This window comes from Chiloscyllium plagiosum, unplaced genomic scaffold (assembly GCF_037043375.1).
Source record: "Chiloscyllium plagiosum isolate Xiang-an unplaced genomic scaffold, Cpla_swu_hap1 HiC_scaffold_53X, whole genome shotgun sequence".
NCBI classification, from domain to species: Eukaryota; Metazoa; Chordata; class Chondrichthyes; order Orectolobiformes; family Hemiscylliidae; genus Chiloscyllium; species Chiloscyllium plagiosum.
This window is the reverse complement of record NW_028270191.1, coordinates 24,938,780-24,958,388: the sequence shown is the minus strand read 5'-3', so window position 1 is coordinate 24,958,388 and position 19,609 is coordinate 24,938,780. Positions and strand designations below refer to the sequence as shown.

Below are 19,609 nucleotides of genomic sequence, written 5' to 3'. Positions count from 1 at the left end.
TTTGGGTCTCCCTACCTATGAAAGGATATCCTTGCCAGAAAGGGAGTGTAGCGAGGGTCACTAGGCTGGTACTGAGGATGGCAGGACTGACCTATGAGGAGAGTTTGGTTCAACTGGGCCTGTATTCCGATGAGAAGGGATCTGATAGAAACGTGCAAAATTCTAACAGGGTTGGACAGACTGAATGCAGACAGGATGTTTCCCCTGGTTGGGGAGTCTAGAACCAGTGGACACAGTCTCAGGATGTGGGGTAGACCATCGAGGACTGAGATAAGGAAACGTTCCTTTACTCAAAGGGTAGTGAACCTGTGGAATTCTCTATCACACAATGCTGCCGAGGCCAAGTCACTGAATATATTCAAGAAAGCTATAGGTACATTTTTAGATTTTAAAAGCCTCAAGGGATATGAGGAGAAAGTACTGTCATATGAGGAGAGATTGGTTCAAACTGGGCCTGAATATGATATTGAGACAGAGAATCAGCTATGATCATATTGAATGGTGGAGCAGGCTCAAAGGGCCAAATGGCCTACTCCTGCTCCTATTTTCTACGTTAGTATGAGTTAACATGCATGAAACTCAAAACTGAGCACAAACATCCAGGAGGAGAATTTCTGTGGGAGTTCTCCCAATTTCTTAAAAGAAATGCCACTTCCCACCCCCGCTATCTATGGGGCGGTGCCAAACTCCCATGGACTACTCTGGGAGGAAGAGAACCTACCCTGCTCTACGTCGAGAACAATGGGCTGAGTCTGGAATCAAATATTGGCAAAAGGCCAGTCACAGTTCTTTAAGGGTTAAGAACAGCTCACTTTTATGTCAAAGGAAACACCGGGGAGAAACACTTTTCTCACATGCTTTCTCCAGCTTCTTTTAGGAACCTGGAACTACCACTGCACACTCGATCATAGACTTGCTAGTTGGTTTATTTTCCTAGACTCAAAATCTGATGTGATTATTCTGCCAATTCAAAGTATTCAACTTGTATTCACATCTAGTGCTTTTATTGTTTCAATTAATTATTTGTAGTGTGCAAGCTTGTGGGTGGCCAAGGGCAGGAAATGGGAGGCATCTGCTGGACAATGCCAGGAAGCAAATGCATTAATTAACTCTTGCCCTTGCTAGTCAACAGCACAGTGCCCTCTCACAGGTAGCTATGTCAGCCCTTCAGGCTAGGAATTGCAAGCAGGCTTCTTTGACAGAGACAGAGTCATTTTAACCAAATATTGGCATCTTCCAAATGTCAAGTGATCCACTAAGATGGGGTGGGTTGAATGGGGGAAGTTCAGGTCTATTGTCCATGCCATTCAAATGAACCTTTGACAGAGTTACCCACAAAAAGCTTTTTTTGCTCCTGAGCAGCATTGGCAGAGTTCCCATCCCTAATTGCCCTTGAGAGGATGATGGGGGCATTTCTGATTGGTTGGCAGCTTCTGGCAAGTTCAGCAATAGGCTGAGAAGCTTGGTGGACATCCCCGAACAAGCTGATTGGCTTGCAATCCAGTGAGCCATTCTTGTAGAGGCAGACCATAATGTTTCAACTATTCCCACACTAATTATCACTCCTATGTACAAAGCGTTATTTTTTGGACATGGAGAAAGGATGCACCATAACAGCATCCGGTAGTACCCTTCCAAATGTACGGAGCAGACCTAAACGACAGGGCCTACCTGTTCAGCCACACTGCTTTTCCTCGTAACCCACTTTCTATTAAATTAAAGATTCTACATCTCAGTAAAAGCAATGCTTTTTTTTGATAAGGACAGAAGGACAGAGAGAAGTCATAACTAAGATTCCCTTAACTTCACGACAAATATAAATGACCACTTTTCTGCTAAAGCTAAGATTTAGAACTATTTCTTCCATGCCTTATTACAACCATTTGAAGCTAAACAAATGCCAAACAGATGCAAAAAGTAAAAGCGACAAACAGATCTTACCCTGTAGGACTTGACAAAGCGGACAAAGACTGGGAAGAACACGGATGGAGGCGTAGTCTTGGGATTTTCTCCAAAATACTCAACCACTTTATTGTATGCTTCCTGTACAGGCCAAAAAGAAAATTAGGTGCAGCCTCATTAACCCTTGGATTTCACCAGGTTAGAGTTACAAAAACAGTCAGCCACTTCATCGCAGCCATGTTTTTCTTTCTCTTGCTTGTTGGGAGAGGTTAAAGGTCAAAAATCAAGCAACTAGGCATAATTGTAATATTCCAAGAATTAATAGCCTTTTCTTTTCTTTGAAGACAGGGTTGATTTTGCAGTTCATCTCTCACATTCTCATTCAGAGATGCAGGTGAAGCTTTATTAGAAGGTGTAGCAGCAAGGTGATGACTGATAATTTCCTATGCATTGCATTTCATCCTGGTCTCTTCTCATAGAGGAACACAAGGAGCCACAAAAAATCTGGCAGAGAACTCACACGAGAACAAGGTACACTCCCACTTTAACAATATGTACCCTGGTGCAGTTAAGTGAAGTAACATTCACTTTATTTCTCAACTCGTTGAAGGCAACTCAGAACGTGTACAGCAAAATGAATTTGAATTCGGTAGGAGAAAACCAGTCAGAATTCTCCTACTCTTCTTTAAAACTGTGCCTTTTACACCCAGAGATGGGGTTTCAGTTTAACACAGATCGCCATCAATGCTGCTCGACCTACCAAGTTTCTCCAGCATTCTTAGTGTTTGCCTCAGTTTAACATCTTGTCTCAAAGACTCTGATGAGACTGGAACCTTAGCACTTCTGATGTTTTCCAAACATGTTCCACCATTGACAGGATGATAGATCCAGCAAGAAAGAAAAACAAGGCCAACTCTAACCTTTTTATATTTAGATCTCATTTTCTAATCAACCTGCACACCCTCAATTTAGTCACTCAGTCAAGTGATTAACACAACGGATTTTTGAATACCAAACTCGTTCAGAACACAGTTAGAAACATTCAGTGATATTGCAGTGTAGGATAATGTACTTGCCTGTGCAGTCCTGGAATCTTTCTGAAGTTTTTCTAGTGTCCCTTCATTTTGTGTCAGGAAATCCTTCAGCACCACATTGTGATCGTGCATACTGCTTTCACGCTTAACCAACTCCATGTTGTGTCCCATCTCCTTTACGTCTAAGAGGACATTTTCCAATGATACTGCCAAAGGAAACGGTGTAAAAAAGAAAAGTCATTCAACTGCCTGGAAGTGGAACTGCCTGTTGGCTGCTAGAACCATTACCAGGCCCGAGAATGAGATGTTACCCTCCTTCAGACAATCTCTCCTGGCACAGAATATTCTGTGACTTTCTACCCCCTTGAGAGAATTTAGCTCCATTTCATTGATAGAATGAAGGTGCACAGAAGGAGGCTATCTAACCCATGTTGCCAGTGTTGGATCTTTGAAAGAGCTACCCACTGAATCTGTCAGAGTCATACAGCATGGAGCTAGAACCTTCAGTCCATGCCGAGCATAATCCCAAACTAAACTAGCTCCATCTGCCTGCTCCTGGCCCATATCCCTCCAAACCTTTCCTATTCATGTAATTATCCAAGTATCTTTTAAACATTGTAACTGTGCCCACATCCACCACTTCCTCAGGAAGGTCATTCCACACTCGAACCACCCTCAGTGTAAAAAAAATTGCCCCTTACGTCTTTTTTTTTTTAAAATTCTCTCTCCTCTCACCTTAAAAATGTGCCATCTTGAAATCCCATCCTTGGAAAAAAGACACCTACCATTAACACCATCTATACCCCTCATGATATTATAAACTTCATGATTTGATAAGGTCACATCTCAACCTTCTATACTCCAGTGAAAAAAGTCCAAGTCCATCTAGCCTTTCTTTATAACTCAAACTTTCCATACCCAGCAACATCCTAGTCATTCGCTTCTGAACCCTCCTTCAGCTTAATAATATCCTTCCTATAACTGGGCGACCAGAACTGGACACAATACTCTAGAAGAAGCCTCACTAATGTCCTGTACAACCTCAACATGACTTCCCAACTCCTTTACTCAAGGGACTGAGCCCTGTCTATGTGACACGATCTTCAAAGAATTGTATACGTTGAACCCCGAGGTCCTTCTGTTCTGCAACACTACCCAAGGCAGTACCATTAACTGTATAAGTCCTACCACTGTTTGTTGTATCAAAATGCAATATCTCGCATTTATCCAGATTGAACTCCATCTGCCATTTTTCAGCCCATTGACCTATTTGATCAAGGTCCCTTTGTAATCTTAGAAAATCCCGTCCTCACTGTTCTTTCCCCCTTCAGGTACTTATTCAATTCTCCTTTGAAAATTGGTCACCTAATCTGCTTCTGGCAGTGTGGTCCAGATTGCAACAAGCTTGCTGTGCAAAAGAAAAGGTTTTCACACTGGTTCTTTTACCAGTGTCCCTCTGCTTCCTGACCCTTCTGCAACTGGAAACAGTTTCATCTTATGTTCTCCATCGAGACTATTCATGATTTTGAACACTTGCATCAAATCTCCTCTTAACCTTTTCTGTTCTAAGGAGAACAACCCCAGTTTCACCAGTCCTTCCACAAAACCGTGGCCCTCCAGCCCTATCCTAAAAAGGCAACAGCTCTCACTTGAATAGCTGACTACATCACAGGAAATGATGTCAGATCATGTGACATTGTATCAAATGACTAACTCCATGATTGTCATGCAGTCTTTCCCTGGTAGTTCTGGTCAGCATGGCCTGCTCCACGCCCATTTCTCAGCACATATGCAATAGGACCATTCAAATGTCATCTTCTAAGCTCTGAGGTGGGAATGGCCACATACACAGCAGCTTTCCTTAAGCATGTAACAGTACAGGAACAGCCCTAATGCCATCACTAACCTGCTGCAGCTTTCTCGATGAAGTGGAGCTCGGTCCAAAATGTGCCGATGCTGGGGTACTTCTGTTTGATGACAATCGCAATATAATGCAACAAGGTCAGCTTCCGGTCAGTGGATTTGGTATCCAAGAGCTGGGCAAACAGGAAACATGTCACATCACTGAGACTCAGTCTGGCTGTTACGTCACAGCTCCAGGCATCGTTCATAAGTATTGTCACCTCTTGACTTGTTATCAAATTCCTTACATTGTGTTGAATTGAGAAGAGGCCAAACAGCAACTACCAGGTTACAATATTGCCCTTGTCACCCCTACCTCGCCCCCACAACCCAAACCAGTTCCTGTGCCACATTTGCTCTGCTCTTCGATGGGTTCTGCATTGATAGGTCTTATCCTCTCAAGTAGCCACTCTTTCTGTGTGAGCTTAAATCATTTCCTCCACTGGGAGCAGTGAGATAAGTGGGGTTAGGTGAGAGGTTGAGAGGCTAGGTGGGCTACACACTAACAAGGAACTAGAATCGGCCACTCAGCTCTCCAAACCTGTTCCGCCATTCAATAAGATCATGGCTGATCTGATTTTAACTTCAACTTTCATTCTTGCATTCCCTGATAATCTTTCACCCCTTGGTCATCAAGGATGCAGGGGCAGGGGTGGGGTTTCTGTTAGCGCAGTTAGTTGGACGGCTGGTTTGCGATGCAGAGTGATGCCAATGGAGTGGGTTCAATTCCTGCACCAGCTGAGGCTACCATGAAGGACTCTCCTTCTCAACCTCTCCCCTTGCCTGAGGCATGGTGACCCTCCGGTTAAATAACCACCAATCATCTCTCTAATAAAAGAGCAGCGCTATAGTGTAGGAGGACTATGGTGACTTTACCTTTACCTTTTTAATGAAGAATCTATCTCTCTCTGCCTTAAACAATTCTACATCCACTGCCGTTTGAGGAAGGGAATTCCAAAGACTCATAACCCTCAGAATAAAGAAAGGTTTCGGCATCTCTGTCTTAAATGGATGAACCCTGATTTTTAAATTATGGCCCCAACAGGAAAGCGGAGGACGTGATTGTATTAAATGGTGGAGGGACTGAATTGCCTACTCCTGTTCCTAGTTCATATGTTCTAGATTTTCCCACAAGAGAAAACATCCTTTCCACATCCACCCGGTCAAGTCTCCTCTGGATTTTATATGTTTCAATTAAGTCAGCTCTGACTGTTCTAAACTCCAGAGGATACAGGCCTACTATGTCCTGTCATACTAGCCTGTCAGTCTTTCCTCATAAGGTAATCCACTGGTTCCAGGTATTAGTCGAGCAAACCTTCTCTGAACTGCTTCTGACACTTTACATAACATCCCTCCTTTCTCTGGATTAGTGGTACTGGAAAAGCACAGTTCAGGCAGCATCCAAGGAGCAGGAAAATCGACGTTTTGGGAAAAAGCCCTTAATCAGGAATACAGACAGAGTGCCTGAAGGGTGGAGAGATAAATGAGAGGAGGGTGGGGAGAAAGTAGCATAGAGTGCAATAGGTGAGTGGGGGAGGGGATGAAGGTGATAGGTCAGGGAGGAGGGTGGAGTGGATAGGTGGAAAAGAAGATGGGCAAGTAGGACAAGTCATGGGAACAGTGCTGAGCTGGAAGTTTAGAACTGGGGTGAGGTGAGGGAAGGGGAAAATGAGGAAATTGTTGAAGTCCACATTGATGCCTGGGGTTGAAGTGTTCTGAGGTGGAAGATGAGGCGTTCTTCCTCCAGGCGTCGGGTGGTGAGGGAGCGGCGGTGAAGGAGGCCCAGGACCTCCATGTCCTCGGAGAGTGGGAGGGGGGAGTTGAAATGTTGGGCCACAGGGCGGTGTGGTTGATTGGTGCGGGTGTCCCAGAGATGTTCCCTAAAGTGCTCTGCTGGGAGGCGTCCAGTCTCCCCAATGTAGAGGAGACCGCATCGGGAGTGACAGATACAATAAATGATATTGGTGGATGTGCAGGTAAAACTTTGATGGATATGGAAGGCTCCTTTAGGGCCTTGGATGGATGTGAGAGCGCAGGTTTTGCAATTCCTGCGGTGGCAGGGGAAGGTGCCAGGACGGGAGGGTAGGGGGGCGTGGACCTGACCAGGTAGTCACAGAGGGAACGGTCTTTGCGGAAGATGGAAAGGGGTGGGGAGGGAAATATATCCCTGGTGGTGGGGTCCGTTTGGAGGTGGCGGAAATGTTGGCGGATGATTTGGTTTATGCAAAGGTTGGTTGGGTGGAAGGTGAGCACTCTGAGCGTTCTGTCCTTGTTACGGTTGGAGGGGTGGGGTCTGAGGGCGGAGGTGTGGAATGTGGACGAGATGCGTTGGAGGGCATCTTTAACCACGTGGGAAGGGAAATTGCGGTCTCTAAAGAAGGAGGCCATCTGGTGTATTCTGTGGTGGAACTGGTCCTCCTGGGAGCAGATACAGCGGAGGCGGAGGAATTGGGAATACGGGATGGCATTTTTGCCATAACATCCCTCCATCAATACGGTGACCAGTGCTATACACAGTACTCCAGGTGCAGTCTCACTAATGCCCTGGATAACTTGCATTCCATTCCCCTCACAATGCAACATAACATTCTATTAGCTTTATTAATTACTTGCTGTATCTGCATACTAACCTTCTGTGATTCATGCACTGGAACACCCAGATCTCTCTGCACCTCAGAGCTCTGCAAAGTCTCACCATTTAGACAAATGCTCCTTTATTATTACTTCTGTGAAAATGGACAGTTTCATACTTTCCCACATTGTACCCCAATTGCCAGGTCTTTGCCCACTCATCTAACCCATCTATATCTCTTTATGTCCTCTTCACAACTCACTTTCCTCCCTATTTTTGTGTCATCATAAAGGGTTGTCAGAAGGATATGAAGGCTTAGAGTGTGAGAGAGAGTGTGTGAGAGAGAGTGAGAGTGAGAGAGAGAGAGAGAGAGTGAGAACTAAAGGTTTACAAGAATAGTTCCAGGAATGAGGAGCTTCAGCACTGAGGATAGATTGGAAATACTGGGTTGGTCACCTTAGGAAAAACAAGGTTGATAGATTTCACAGACATTCAAAATTGAAGAAGGTCTTGATAAGAGTTGATGGGAAGAAACTGTGCCTATTAAATGCAAAGGTTGGGAACAAGAAGGCACCAGTTTAAGATGATCAGCAAGATCCAAAAGATACAGAAGGAAAAGCACAGTGATTAGTGAGGATCTGGAATGTACTGCCTGAGAGGTTGGGGGAGGTGAACTCAACTTGGTCTTTCAAGAGGATCATTATCTGAAAAGAAAGAATTTGGAGAAGGATAGGGGAGTGGGTCTAGCCAGATTTTTCTCTCAGAGCTGGCAGGGGCACAATGGACCAAATGGCCTCATTCAGTGCTGAAGCCATTCTAAGATTCGACCTTCCTTGATCATTTAGTATCCTGTAGCAATTTGGTAAAATGGCTTTAAGTTGCACTTGCTCTGAGGCAAAGATAGGTATTCAGGATCAATTAGAAACTGACTGTTGGTGTAGTCCCACTGCCCTCTTGTGAATCTGAAAAGGGACTTCCCTCTGTGAGGCACCTGACCAATCCCAGCAGCAGTGGGTTGCCAAGGTGGCTGCTTCAAACGACCAACAACATTGAAAGTTAAAATACGGTTCAAGCCTCCCAACATACCAGTTTCACTTTTAAAAACAAAAGAAAAATCCTCTCCACAAACGTCAGAATAACGTGATGCGAATAATGTGCGCAGTTGGCATACATGACCTTTCAACCGAAATCAGGTTCAGCTAGTTCCAGACTCCTTTATTTATTTATTGTTCAACTCTCAAGCTTACAACGTTGGAATGTATATCAATACTTAAATCTATTCGGGTATCAGTGAGGACCTTGATTGCTTTAATAACAAATTTCAGAAATCAGCACATCTGCTTCAAAATACATTCTTGAACACTAACTGCAAAAAAAAACAAACGCTCCAGCCATTTTCACAAAGAGCTGGAATCCTGTAGGCTGCGTGCTCAATTTTATAAAACAAAATCCCACAGGCCTGGCCTCCCTCCCTTCGAAGACTGGGAGGTCTAAGTTGTGAGTGTACAGTAGGCTTTTTGGCTTCGAGAGAGTTTCAGAAAGGATTAACCATGCAGCTCAACTCGCCTTAGAGAAAATGTGTCTGGGTTCCAGTGGCTGCCAATAAGTGATGACAACTCGCCAACTGGCAAACTTGAAATTATTTAATATAAAAAGGCCGTGGTTCTAATCTTGAGAGAAATAAATCATTTTGAGAACATTTTACACAGAAACAGATTTCAGTTTTAAAAATGCCTTTACGGATAGAATATAAAACTGGGGCGCTGGAAATCTGAAATCAAGAAAATTAATGCAGCAAACTACATTTCTTTATAACAGAACTAAATGTCTCAACTTCCTTGGGAGATTGATGAAGGAACAGAAGGAGGCCATTCAGCTCCTTGGACCTGTTCCAGTTTGCAATTAGATCATGGCTAGTCTGTACCTCTACTGTTTTCCCTGTACTGCTCCACATTTCTCGATATGCGGAGTCAACAAAATCTATCCATCTCAGTCTTGAAAACTTCAATTGTGTTCCAGCATCCGGTGCCTCATGGGAAGAGGGAGGTCCAGCTTCCACTGCGTGAAGAAGTGCTTCCTGATTTCACCTAGTTTTAAAATTATGCTCCCTCAGAATTAGTAGCTACCTTCTCAAATCCCTGTCACATTTTACACGCCTCAATCAGATTAGCCTCCTCCAGCTTCTAGCTAGGAAAATGGGGGAAAAGTTACAGACGGGAGGGGAGAGATAGAGTGACAAATGCAGTTAAGGGTTTGGGGAGGGGTGGTGAGGGGTCTTTGGCAAACCAATCAGCTTCAGGAAAACCGATAAACAGAGTCTAAAAGTTACATCTCAGGTAGTGAGCTTGGACTGAACTTCTGTCCCTGAAACAATAATTTGCCTATCCCTTCTTTCTGGTCCGCTATGCACTTCTTTCATTTCCTGTCTTTTTTTTTCTCTCTTCCTAAAGCCTCTTTAAATGCGTGGATCGCAGGCTGGACTGTTGACAGCGTCTGGATGCTTTTTTTAACATTCAAACCCATGAAATAAACAGTTGGCCAGCACATCCTGTTTCGGTCAGTAAATGCAAGTGAATGGAATGTAATTTTGATAAACTGAACTTCTATATTTAGCCAAAGTTATGTTTTTGTCCAGAAGCAACTAATCCTGGGATAACAGTGGGGCGGGGGTGAGGATTGGGGAGAGTTGCTAGGAGAAAAAGAATAAATTAACCAGTTACAAGACTTCTTTCGTGCTTCAGGAGTTAGTGATCAAGTCCAGTCGAAACTGGCTAGGTGAAAATCATTTTCTCTCTCTCTCGCTCTCTGTATTTGTAGTCTCCTTACCATAAAGGTGCAAAACAAGATGGCTTTGAGTACTCTGAATGTCGGTCCACCATAAAGCAACTCAGAAATGGTGAACATATGCAAGAGAGGGGTTGCTGATATAGAAATGACATGAGCCATAGTTAGCGAGTTTTGAGAAGATTTGTAGCTCAAGTTGAGGTTCTGGATGTAAGTTTGCTCGCTGAGCTGGAAGGTTCATTTTCAGATGTTTCATCACCATACAAGTTATCATCAGTGAGCCTCCAGTAAAGCACCGGTGTTAGTGACCCTTCCAGCTCAGCAAGCAAACTTACATTCATGAGACACAGTCTCTGCCACCAGGGCTAAAATGAGTTGTTGGGTTAATGGAGAGACTGGTGCACTCAAGCCACTGGCTGGATTGCAGGCTAGAAGTGAAAAGGTTTCTCCTTTACGGCCTCACTGCTGTCTTTTACAATGGAGAAGGACTTCTTGAAAACTTAGAATGTTGCACAATGTTGGACTCTGGGAAGATGGTGACCTAGTGGTAATACCACTGGACTAGCAATCCAGAGGCTTCGAGTAATACCCTAAAATGGGTTCAAATCCCTTCACTGCAGCTAGTGGAACAGCAATTAATAGTTAGTTATGGTGGCAATGACAACTTGCATTGATTATAAAAGCCTATCCGGTTCACGAAAGTGCCGGAAATCTGCCAACCTGACGGGGTCTGGCCCGCAAGTGACTCCAGACCCTCAGCAATGTGGCTGGCTCTTAACTGCCCTCTGAAATAGCCCAACAAGCAAGGGAATTGGAGATGGGCAGCAAATGCTGGATTTGCCAGCGATGCCCACATCCCAAAGAATATTTGTTTAAAAAGTTATGCAAGATGAAATGCCAGTTTCAGCTGCCTGCACAATCCACTCAAAATTAACAAGCTTCTTTTTGTGGGTGTGGGACACATTTTAAATCTCTGCTCACTTCATAGATATGACCAGACAATTAATTAAGTATACTTGATTGAAGCAAATGCTTGTATTTAGAATGAGGCCTCAGCAGTAGATTACCCTGCAGAATACATACCAGGTCCAAACTCTGAAGCTTGAAGCCATATACAGCTCCTCTTTTGCTGCTATTCATATAGTTACCAAGTGCCAGAATAATCTGCAGAGAGAGAGGAAAAAGGCACATTGCTACATACATTTGAGAATCATCTTCACAGAAGACCACTGAAGTTTCCTAACCAACTTGTTCAGAGATGATATTACACAACACTGGTGGGACTTGAACCTAGGCCTCCTGGCTCAGAGATAGGGACATTGCCACTGTGCCACAAGAGCACACACCCCCCGCCATTGATATTTTTAAAAATCAACTTGCTCAGAATGTTATTACACAGCTCTCAAGCAGGTGAGACTTGAACCCAGACTTCCTGGGGGACATAACACACAAAAGCCGATAGCAGATGGAACACATCCTTAGTACTTCAACCTGGATTGGAGGTATTTTTAAACCAACCTGTTCTGATGCATTGTGACTTAACTTTAAAATATGTGGAACTTGAAACTGGGCCTTCGAGCGCAGAGGTACATTATCACAAGAGCCCACCACTGATCCACATAAGCTACAGCAACATTAAGGACAGCTGGGATCTCAGAGTGAGCTAGAAACATCTATGGATTGGCACAGATCCAATCTTTTATGGGACAGGCATGGCACCATCAAAGCTGCCGCACCTGACTGACATCCCATCCACCACCTTCAACATTCACTCCCTCCATTCACACACACACATTGTGCAAAGCAGCAACTCACCAAAGGCTACTTCGATGGCACCTTTCCAACCCAGAAACTCTTCCCATCTAGAAGGACCAGGGCAGCAGAGACATGGGAACACCACCCCCTGCAAATTCCCCTCCAAGCCACTCACCATCCTGACTTGGAAATATATCGCCGTTCCTTCACTGTTGCTGGGTCAAAATCTCTCTGAACAGCACTGACGGTATCTTTACACCCCAAAGACTGCAGCTACTGAAGAAAGCAGCACGCCACCACCTTTTCAAGGGCAGTTACTGATGGGCATTAAATATTGGTCTCGACAGTGATGTTCAAATATAAAGATAAGGCCTGTAGCAGTCTTGGTACAAGCATTTGTGGCCCACTTTCCTTCAGCTGTGGCCCTTCAGAAGAAGCTGTTGCCAGGCCCTCCAGCTAACAAAGCTGGGGTTCAGAGCTGTCCTTTTCCTTTATTGCTTTCCACTGCTCCTTCGTAAAAACATGACAATTATTAGGAGGGCTTCCACTGATCAAGTGGTACTCATTTCCACAACTGCAGCTCCTTAGATGGTCTTTATTTGCATGCATAGGCAGGAATCTGTGCCCTTTTCCCTGTGGCGAGTTTGGTGATTGGGGTGCTCCTTGTTGTCCTGACCAATATTGATGCAACATTACAGGCATAAACCTGATGGGCTGTATGGCCCATTTCAGTAATGGATTACATACTCAATAAAATAGATGACCTAGTAGTCACCATTTCATTTTGTGGAATTTTGCTGTAGACAAATTTGCCATGGCATTTCCAACATTCTGCATTGTAACATTTCTGTGACTGTGTGACCCTACTGATTTTACCTTGACTGAAAGCACACTCACCTCCAGCATTCTCTTCAACTTCTGTGAGGTCTTAATGGATGCAGAGGCAGCTATTATTGCATTCAGTTGCTGGAAGAAAACATTTATAACATTAAGTATCTTTCAGACAACATATATTGAAACAGCCATGTTAATCTCTGGTACTAATTGTATAAAACTCATTGTGCAAAGATTTTGGAGCACAACATTTCACAGACTTCACCAGTAAATTCAAAAGGTACATTTTGCGAACAGTTGATGTCAAGTGGTGAGCCCAAGGTTATCGATAACAGCAATCTGCAACTAAAGAAAGGGATGAAGGGAGAGAAAGGAAACAGAGCATGTTGGAAGAAACGAGGATCGATTCTGAGACTGAAGAGTTTCAGGAAATCTCTCAGAGAAAGTGATACTTCAGCCTTTTACTTTGAGCTGAAAAATAGACCAGCCACCATCACAAACAGTGACTTGGTGATGCAGTATTCAAACGCTTAAATACGGAGTGAAATTGCCACAGCCTAATGTCATCACAGCTGAACTCAGACAAAGTGGATTGTGAGCAAACTGGTGATCTTCCTGGTCCATTGGAAGTCAGGACTACAACAATACGTAGCTTGCTGGGTTTCTTCTAAAACATGCAGAATTTTGTCTGCGTGGGAGATGGTGAGACAGTGATCACATCACTGGACTAGAGACCCAGGCAAATTGCTCTGGCTTTGAGCTAGAGGGAGAGGCTGAATAGGCCAAGGCTGTTTTCCCTGGACCGTCAGCGGCTGAGGGGTGACCTTATAGAGATTTATCAAATCATGAGGGGCATGGATAGGGTGAATAGCTATGGTCTTTTCCCTGGGTTGGGGGAGTCCAGAACTAGAGGGTATAGATGAGAGGGGGGAAAAGATTTAAAAGGGATCTAAGGGGCAACATTTTCATGCAGAGGGTGATGCGTGTATGGAATGAGCTGCCAGAAGTAGTGGTGGAGGCTGGTACAATTGCAACATTTAAAAGGCATCTGGATAAGTATATGAATAGGAAGGGTTTAGAGGGATATAGACCAAATGCCGGCAAATGGGACTAGATTAATTTAGGATATCTGGTCAGCATGCATGAATTGGACCGAAGGGTCTGTTTCCATACTGTATCTCTATGACTCTAATACCATCAGGAATATAAAGCTAGTCATAGTGACAGTGACCATGACAACTATCATTGATTGTTTTACAAACCCATCTGGCTCACTAACGTCCTTTAGAGAAGGGAAATCTGTCACCCTTACCTGGTCTGGTCTACATGTGACTCCAGACCCACAGCAATGTAGTTGACTCTTAATCACCCTCTGAAATAGTCGAGCAAGCCACTCAGCCCAAGGGCAATTAGGGATGGACAACAAATGCTGGACCTGCCAGCCATGTCCACATCCCATGAAAGGAGGAAATAATGTTGCCCTAATGCTTGGGATTTTTTTCTGGATAGTATTCTAAACCCATCTCCATTGCTGCTGGTTTACAGATGATGGGAGACCTACCGGATTCAACATCTGAATATTCTCGGAGAAGTTCCCAACAAACGTCATAATAGTCATGCGCTGAGACAGTCGCTCGATTTTGCTGAACTGCAGCATGAAGCGGTCCTCATTGGACAGTTCATCAAGTGGTTTCCGTTCTCTCTCATACTGCCTCAAAAGCTTCACCTCGTTCTCTAAAGGCAGGAAGCGATTCAGACACTCCACAAAGTCTAGAGGCAGAGTCTTCAAATCGTACCTACAAGAGGGCAAAGGCAATGCTTTAGTCTGCTAAACCAAACGCAAATCACAAGACAGTCATCAGAGACTTCACAACTGAAAATTACTCAGAGGGAGAGGATGGAGGGGCGGAAGGGCTTTTACTTTCCTGGAAGATCTCAAGCAAGTCATTTCACCCAAATGCCCCAACGCCTCATTTGTTGCCTGGCTTTATCGCGCATGCAAAACATTTCCTGCCTCCAAATGGCCGCTTGCTGATATAGCGCAGAATTCACGCCTTGGCATTTGTTGAGCTTGCGAATGGGTAAAATTGGCATTTAAAGTCGAGCTCGTACAATTATTTCATTTGTTTTTTTTGCAGCATTCTTGCAATATTTCTTTGCTGGCTTCCCTAGAGCATGGGAAGTTACCGACTGTACCTAGGCAGCAGTTTCGGCTCTCTGATGTGTGGCAGTGCACATATCAGTGAAGGCTTGAGCAAGTTCAGCTGGTCTGCACCCATTTGGTCAGAATCATGCCTGCTTCCTGTGGGTGCACCAATGGCTTAACTTTAAAAGTGAACCCACAGTGTCACCACAGTTTGAAGGGAACACAAGATTAACTGCTCAAAAGGCTTAGGGTACCCATTCCTGCCCATTGTTTCTCTCTTGCCAGACTGCAGCTGAAAGCTGGTAGAACAAAGCTCACCAACACAGAGGATGACCCTATGCCCAGTTATCAGTGAACTGATGTCCATCCATCAAGCATACTGTCAGACGATGCAATTGATATATTTGGGAAGTGTTAAACAAAGATCCAAAAAGGCCTGGTTCAATGCATCACCTTGTGGAGTTTTTTTTGGAGGAGTGTGTGTCATTCATAGCAGTTGCTCTCTGGCAGCCTGTCTCTCTTCCAAGACCGTATGCTTACCAGGGTGATCCTAAATCAAAATCAATGGGTGCCAACTAGCCCAGTACAAGGCTATTGTAATTGTCGACACTATTGGTCAAAGCACTCATCATTTTGTGATACTGTGGGTAATCCAATAGTGCTCCCCAAGTTCAATGCAACAAGACAATCAGCTAACATACATTTGGGATCAAAGCTTTGCAGTGAGTGAAGGAGACAACCGCACATTCTAATGACAAAGATGTCTTCAAAATGATTGCATAAAGCATGCAATAAAATGTTGCTCTTCAAAGAGGATGCTTGGTGGATGGAACAGCAGAATCCACACGCCACACCCAAAGGTTCAGAGTGAGGAAAAGTAACAAACTGCGCCAGTGAAAGCAAGAAGCCAGCTGCAGCAGGCACCATGTCTTACCAATCACACCTTCAATAAATAATTGAATTAGAAATTTATTGTCACATGTACTTTTACATGTAAAATACAGTGAAAGGTTTTAAGTCGCCCCACCACGGCGCCAAAATCAACGACAGAAGTCATACATAATAATAAACCAAAAGTAAAATTAAGACGAAAGTCCATCACAGTTCAGTTAACGGCTCGGGGAAAGCCAATTAAGGAACGATGGAATACCATGAAGACACAGGTGGAACAAGACCGCCTGCCAGGCTGCTAGAATACTGAACTGGAAGCTTCCGCTGAAGAAGACCGCCATGCTGGATGAGACTACTTGCTGGAAGCTGAAGACGACCTCCACAGGAGGATGTGAACTCCACGCCAGGACCAGACTGCCAGGCCAGAACAAGACCGTCAACATCAGGAGACCACCACACTGGGCTGAGACCGCCACTTCTCTCTCAGGTACCCAGCCATAACCGCAGAACTGGAGCCTTGGCCCAGCCTGCGAGTCTGGGCCAGGGGAAGTCAAGCGAGGACCTGTCCCTCACCACCGGGAGACTCTGGGTCGGAATGAAGCAGTGTCTGACTCGTCCAGGTTTTGCTGCCGCTGTTGCTAGAGGCCTCCTCCTTCACCCACCACTCTCCAGGCTTTAAAAGAAAAGCAAAAAAGAGGGAAACAAAAAAAAAGAGAAAGAAAGCAGTTGAGTTCTGAGCTCAGCCCCCTGCTCTGCCGTCATTAACCCACCAGCTGAGATGAGCCCATGCCAGTGATTTCCTTCACCTCATCATCTGTCTTAGACTGGAGCCGCTTTTCCTTGCATACTTCATGCAACCAGAGTAGTTCAAGTCAAGTGTTTTTAAGCTGAAAATCATTGTTGAGCCATTAACACGTAAAACATTCCTTTGTTCCCACAGCACTAGCAGTAACTCTTTCCTTGTAAAAGAACTTGAAGTTTTCACTGAAAAAAAAAAGGATTGAGGGATGACCTCTGAATTGTTGAATTATCCATTTGAAACGATCACCAGGAGTAATGTCTAGACTCAAATTTCAATGTGTTCAATGAATATCACTGGTGTAATCTTTCATACAACTGCTCACTTGGTGTTACACATGCATATGGTGACAGCCATTAATCTGGCCACTCCTGATGCCCAATACCAGTAGTCAGGTATGCTGCTGGGCTGCATGGGTCTCCTGAGTTTGCAGTGGCATGCGATATTCAAAGGGGATAGGTGCTCCTGGCAGCCTGCCTCCTGGCCCACGAAGTACCCAACAGCTTGCATTTGGTATCCTGTTATGATACACACAGTCTCCTGTGGAAGGCTTGCTGTGCATGCTGACTAATAACTCCTCAGTGAGCACCACTTCAGGCATCTGCGCAGTCTGTAAATTCTGACGTCAAGGTCGTGCAACTCTTTTCCAAGCGAGTCCAGTCTAAAGTTTGGAGCAGTATGATCACAGGAGTTGTTGAAGCACTTGGATGGCCCTACTGTGCCTGGGAGGTGTCCACTTGCAGACACCACTGGCCTTTTACAAGCTCCACGGGAGATTGCAGCACAGACAATGTTTTGACCAGAAATGTAGAGATTTGAGTAATGAGACTCCTCTACAAGGAACCCGACTAGTTATTAGCACACCCCTTATCCCTGTACATGGTGTATGTGGACAATCCTGCTTAGATAATAAGCTTCATCCATCAAGAGACCCTTTGAGCTCAAACGCTGCAGCAAGGAGAATCGCTGAACAAGAGCTGCACCCAGCCTACTGCCATGTCCATCCACACTGCCTTCCCGGGATGACTTAGGTAGTACACACAGAAGGGTGCAGCCATTCCATCCAGCTCACTGGAGGAAAGGGAGGAGGAAGGATGAAAACACAGGCGGAGAAACATTGCAACAAGCCTCAGAGACAAACAACACATACTTTCTATGAAAATGTTAAGGCAGATTTGAATGCTGCTCATTAGCAGCAGACCATGTTGGACAGAAAGCTGTAAAGCATCAGATTGGTGAATGTCAAAGCAAATGACCCATGAAGTGAAAAAAAACCCCAGCAAAACTGGTCACTCTGACGTCCAATGGAATAAACAGATAAGCAAATGGGCAAAGGGGAGTAGATGTGGTGCCATTTATGAACAGAGTGAGTGGCTTTCCCATAGGCTGAACCAATTAAGCCTGTCAGAGGCTTGTAAGCCTAAGTCATGTCGACAGGAAACTTTACTCAGAGGCTAGGGGAGGGAATAGGAACAGGTTCTACTCCTCTAACCAATCCAGCCACAATTACCGCACAGCTTATGGGAAAGGCAGGAAGGAGATCATGAGACAACTGGAAAACCTCAGCCATTTGCCCAAAGTGAATAATGCCAGTGAAGGGGGAGATTTGAGCTGCTCAGCAAAAGACAACCCCATGCATTTGGCAGAGCCAACCTTTACTCCTGAATAGCCAGTGGGATAGTGATTCCAGTTTTTCAGCCCCAGTAGTTTAATTGCCTTACAATACAGCAGAGACACAACTGCATATTAAGAGGTAGGAGTGGGGAGTGGCAGGGCAATGGCAGAATTAGAAGCTGGATGTGATGGTTAGAAGAGACTGAATTCATGGCAGAAATATTTAGAGGGTTTGGGCACGTTTTCCCCTCACTTCCCATCCCGCCTGGCTGTGAGACAGATCATAGGCTTAAAGTTCTTTTTGGCAGATAGATACAGGGAGAAATCCGGGAGCAATTTTGGACTGGGGTAGGGGCAAGGGTCGGTTTGAGCAAAACGATTTACGCAAAATGCACGCAGAAGTCAGCCCACACTTCACACTCAAGTGACACAATCAAAGAGGTCAGAAGGCTTTACAACATACATTTGAATGGCCCTGCAAATCTCTTCAGTTGTCTTGCCAGCCTTGCGCAACGTAATGGCGAGATTCTTTGCTCGGTTGGCTTCGAGCAGCGTCACTTTACTCAGTGCTTTCTGCGCACTTTTGCTTTTCTGACATGAGATTTCAATGGAGGGTCCCTGGGCTTTCGTCTTGAAGAGGTCTTCAAATTCATCCATGTCAAGCTCCTACAGCACAAAGTGATCGGATAAACACCTTTATTATTATTTTATACTCGGCCATCTCCTGTTCTCACAGGATTTCTTTCCCCCAAATTGTGCCTCTCTCTCTCTCTGTGCATCTTTCTGCTCATGTTCCACCTTTTCTTCCTTTTGCTTCAGTTCTCCCACACTTTCATTGGTAACTCACTATCTCAGGTTGACACATACCATCCTTGGTATCCTCTTACCTGCAAATCTCTCATTTCTGCTGTTACATTTCTCCTATGTATGCCTGCCACACATACAGGACGGAGGTGAGTACAGAGTTTGGCCAGGTTGTCTGAAAGTTGTAATGTGTATGGGGGAGGGAAAAGCTGAAGGATAGAGTTTAGGCTGGGCTTGACGCTCAGGCAAGGACACAGAGATTACCTGGGAACTAGCCATATCAGAGTGAGAAATAAGGGTGGTAGCAACAGGCCAAATTCCTCACTCCATTTTAACTACCCGCTCAACCAGTCTGGATTGCACCATTAACATCAAGGTCAAAGTCTTTAATATAGAAAGGCATTCTACTCAAACCTAGTCTCACCAAGGTAATCAGATCTGTAGTGGAGAAAAATTGGATTCTATTCTATTCTATGTACCCAGTCTGTCTCTAGACAAGGTTGAGCAGGTAGACGCAAGGTAACACCTGACCCCAGTGTCAACCATAGCCTGAGGAGGTAAAAGAAAACAGC

The 19,609-nt window shown here is 44.6% G+C and overlaps 1 protein-coding gene across 5 annotated transcripts in view; it reads right to left on the bottom strand.

Moving 5' to 3' along the window:
- The window catches only part of LOC122543283 (formin-like protein 3), a 174,794-nt gene that overhangs the window by 18,773 nt on the left and 136,412 nt on the right, over positions 1 to 19,609 (bottom strand). For all 5 annotated transcript variants that reach the window (XR_015755755.1, XM_087985579.1, XM_087985580.1 and 2 more), the window contains 7 exons: positions 18,697 to 18,899; positions 14,345 to 14,579; positions 12,847 to 12,915; positions 11,278 to 11,358; positions 4,843 to 4,972; positions 2,975 to 3,142; positions 1,942 to 2,039 (listed from right to left, as the gene is read on the bottom strand). Coding sequence is in view for 4 of the 5 variants with exons in the window: in XM_087985579.1 (XP_087841705.1) it covers positions 1,942 to 2,039; positions 2,975 to 3,142; positions 4,843 to 4,972; positions 11,278 to 11,358; positions 12,847 to 12,915; positions 14,345 to 14,579; positions 18,697 to 18,899 (984 nt within the window). In the remaining variant the exon portion in view is untranslated. The remainder of the gene's footprint in view (positions 1 to 1,941; positions 2,040 to 2,974; positions 3,143 to 4,842; positions 4,973 to 11,277; positions 11,359 to 12,846; positions 12,916 to 14,344; positions 14,580 to 18,696; positions 18,900 to 19,609) is intronic.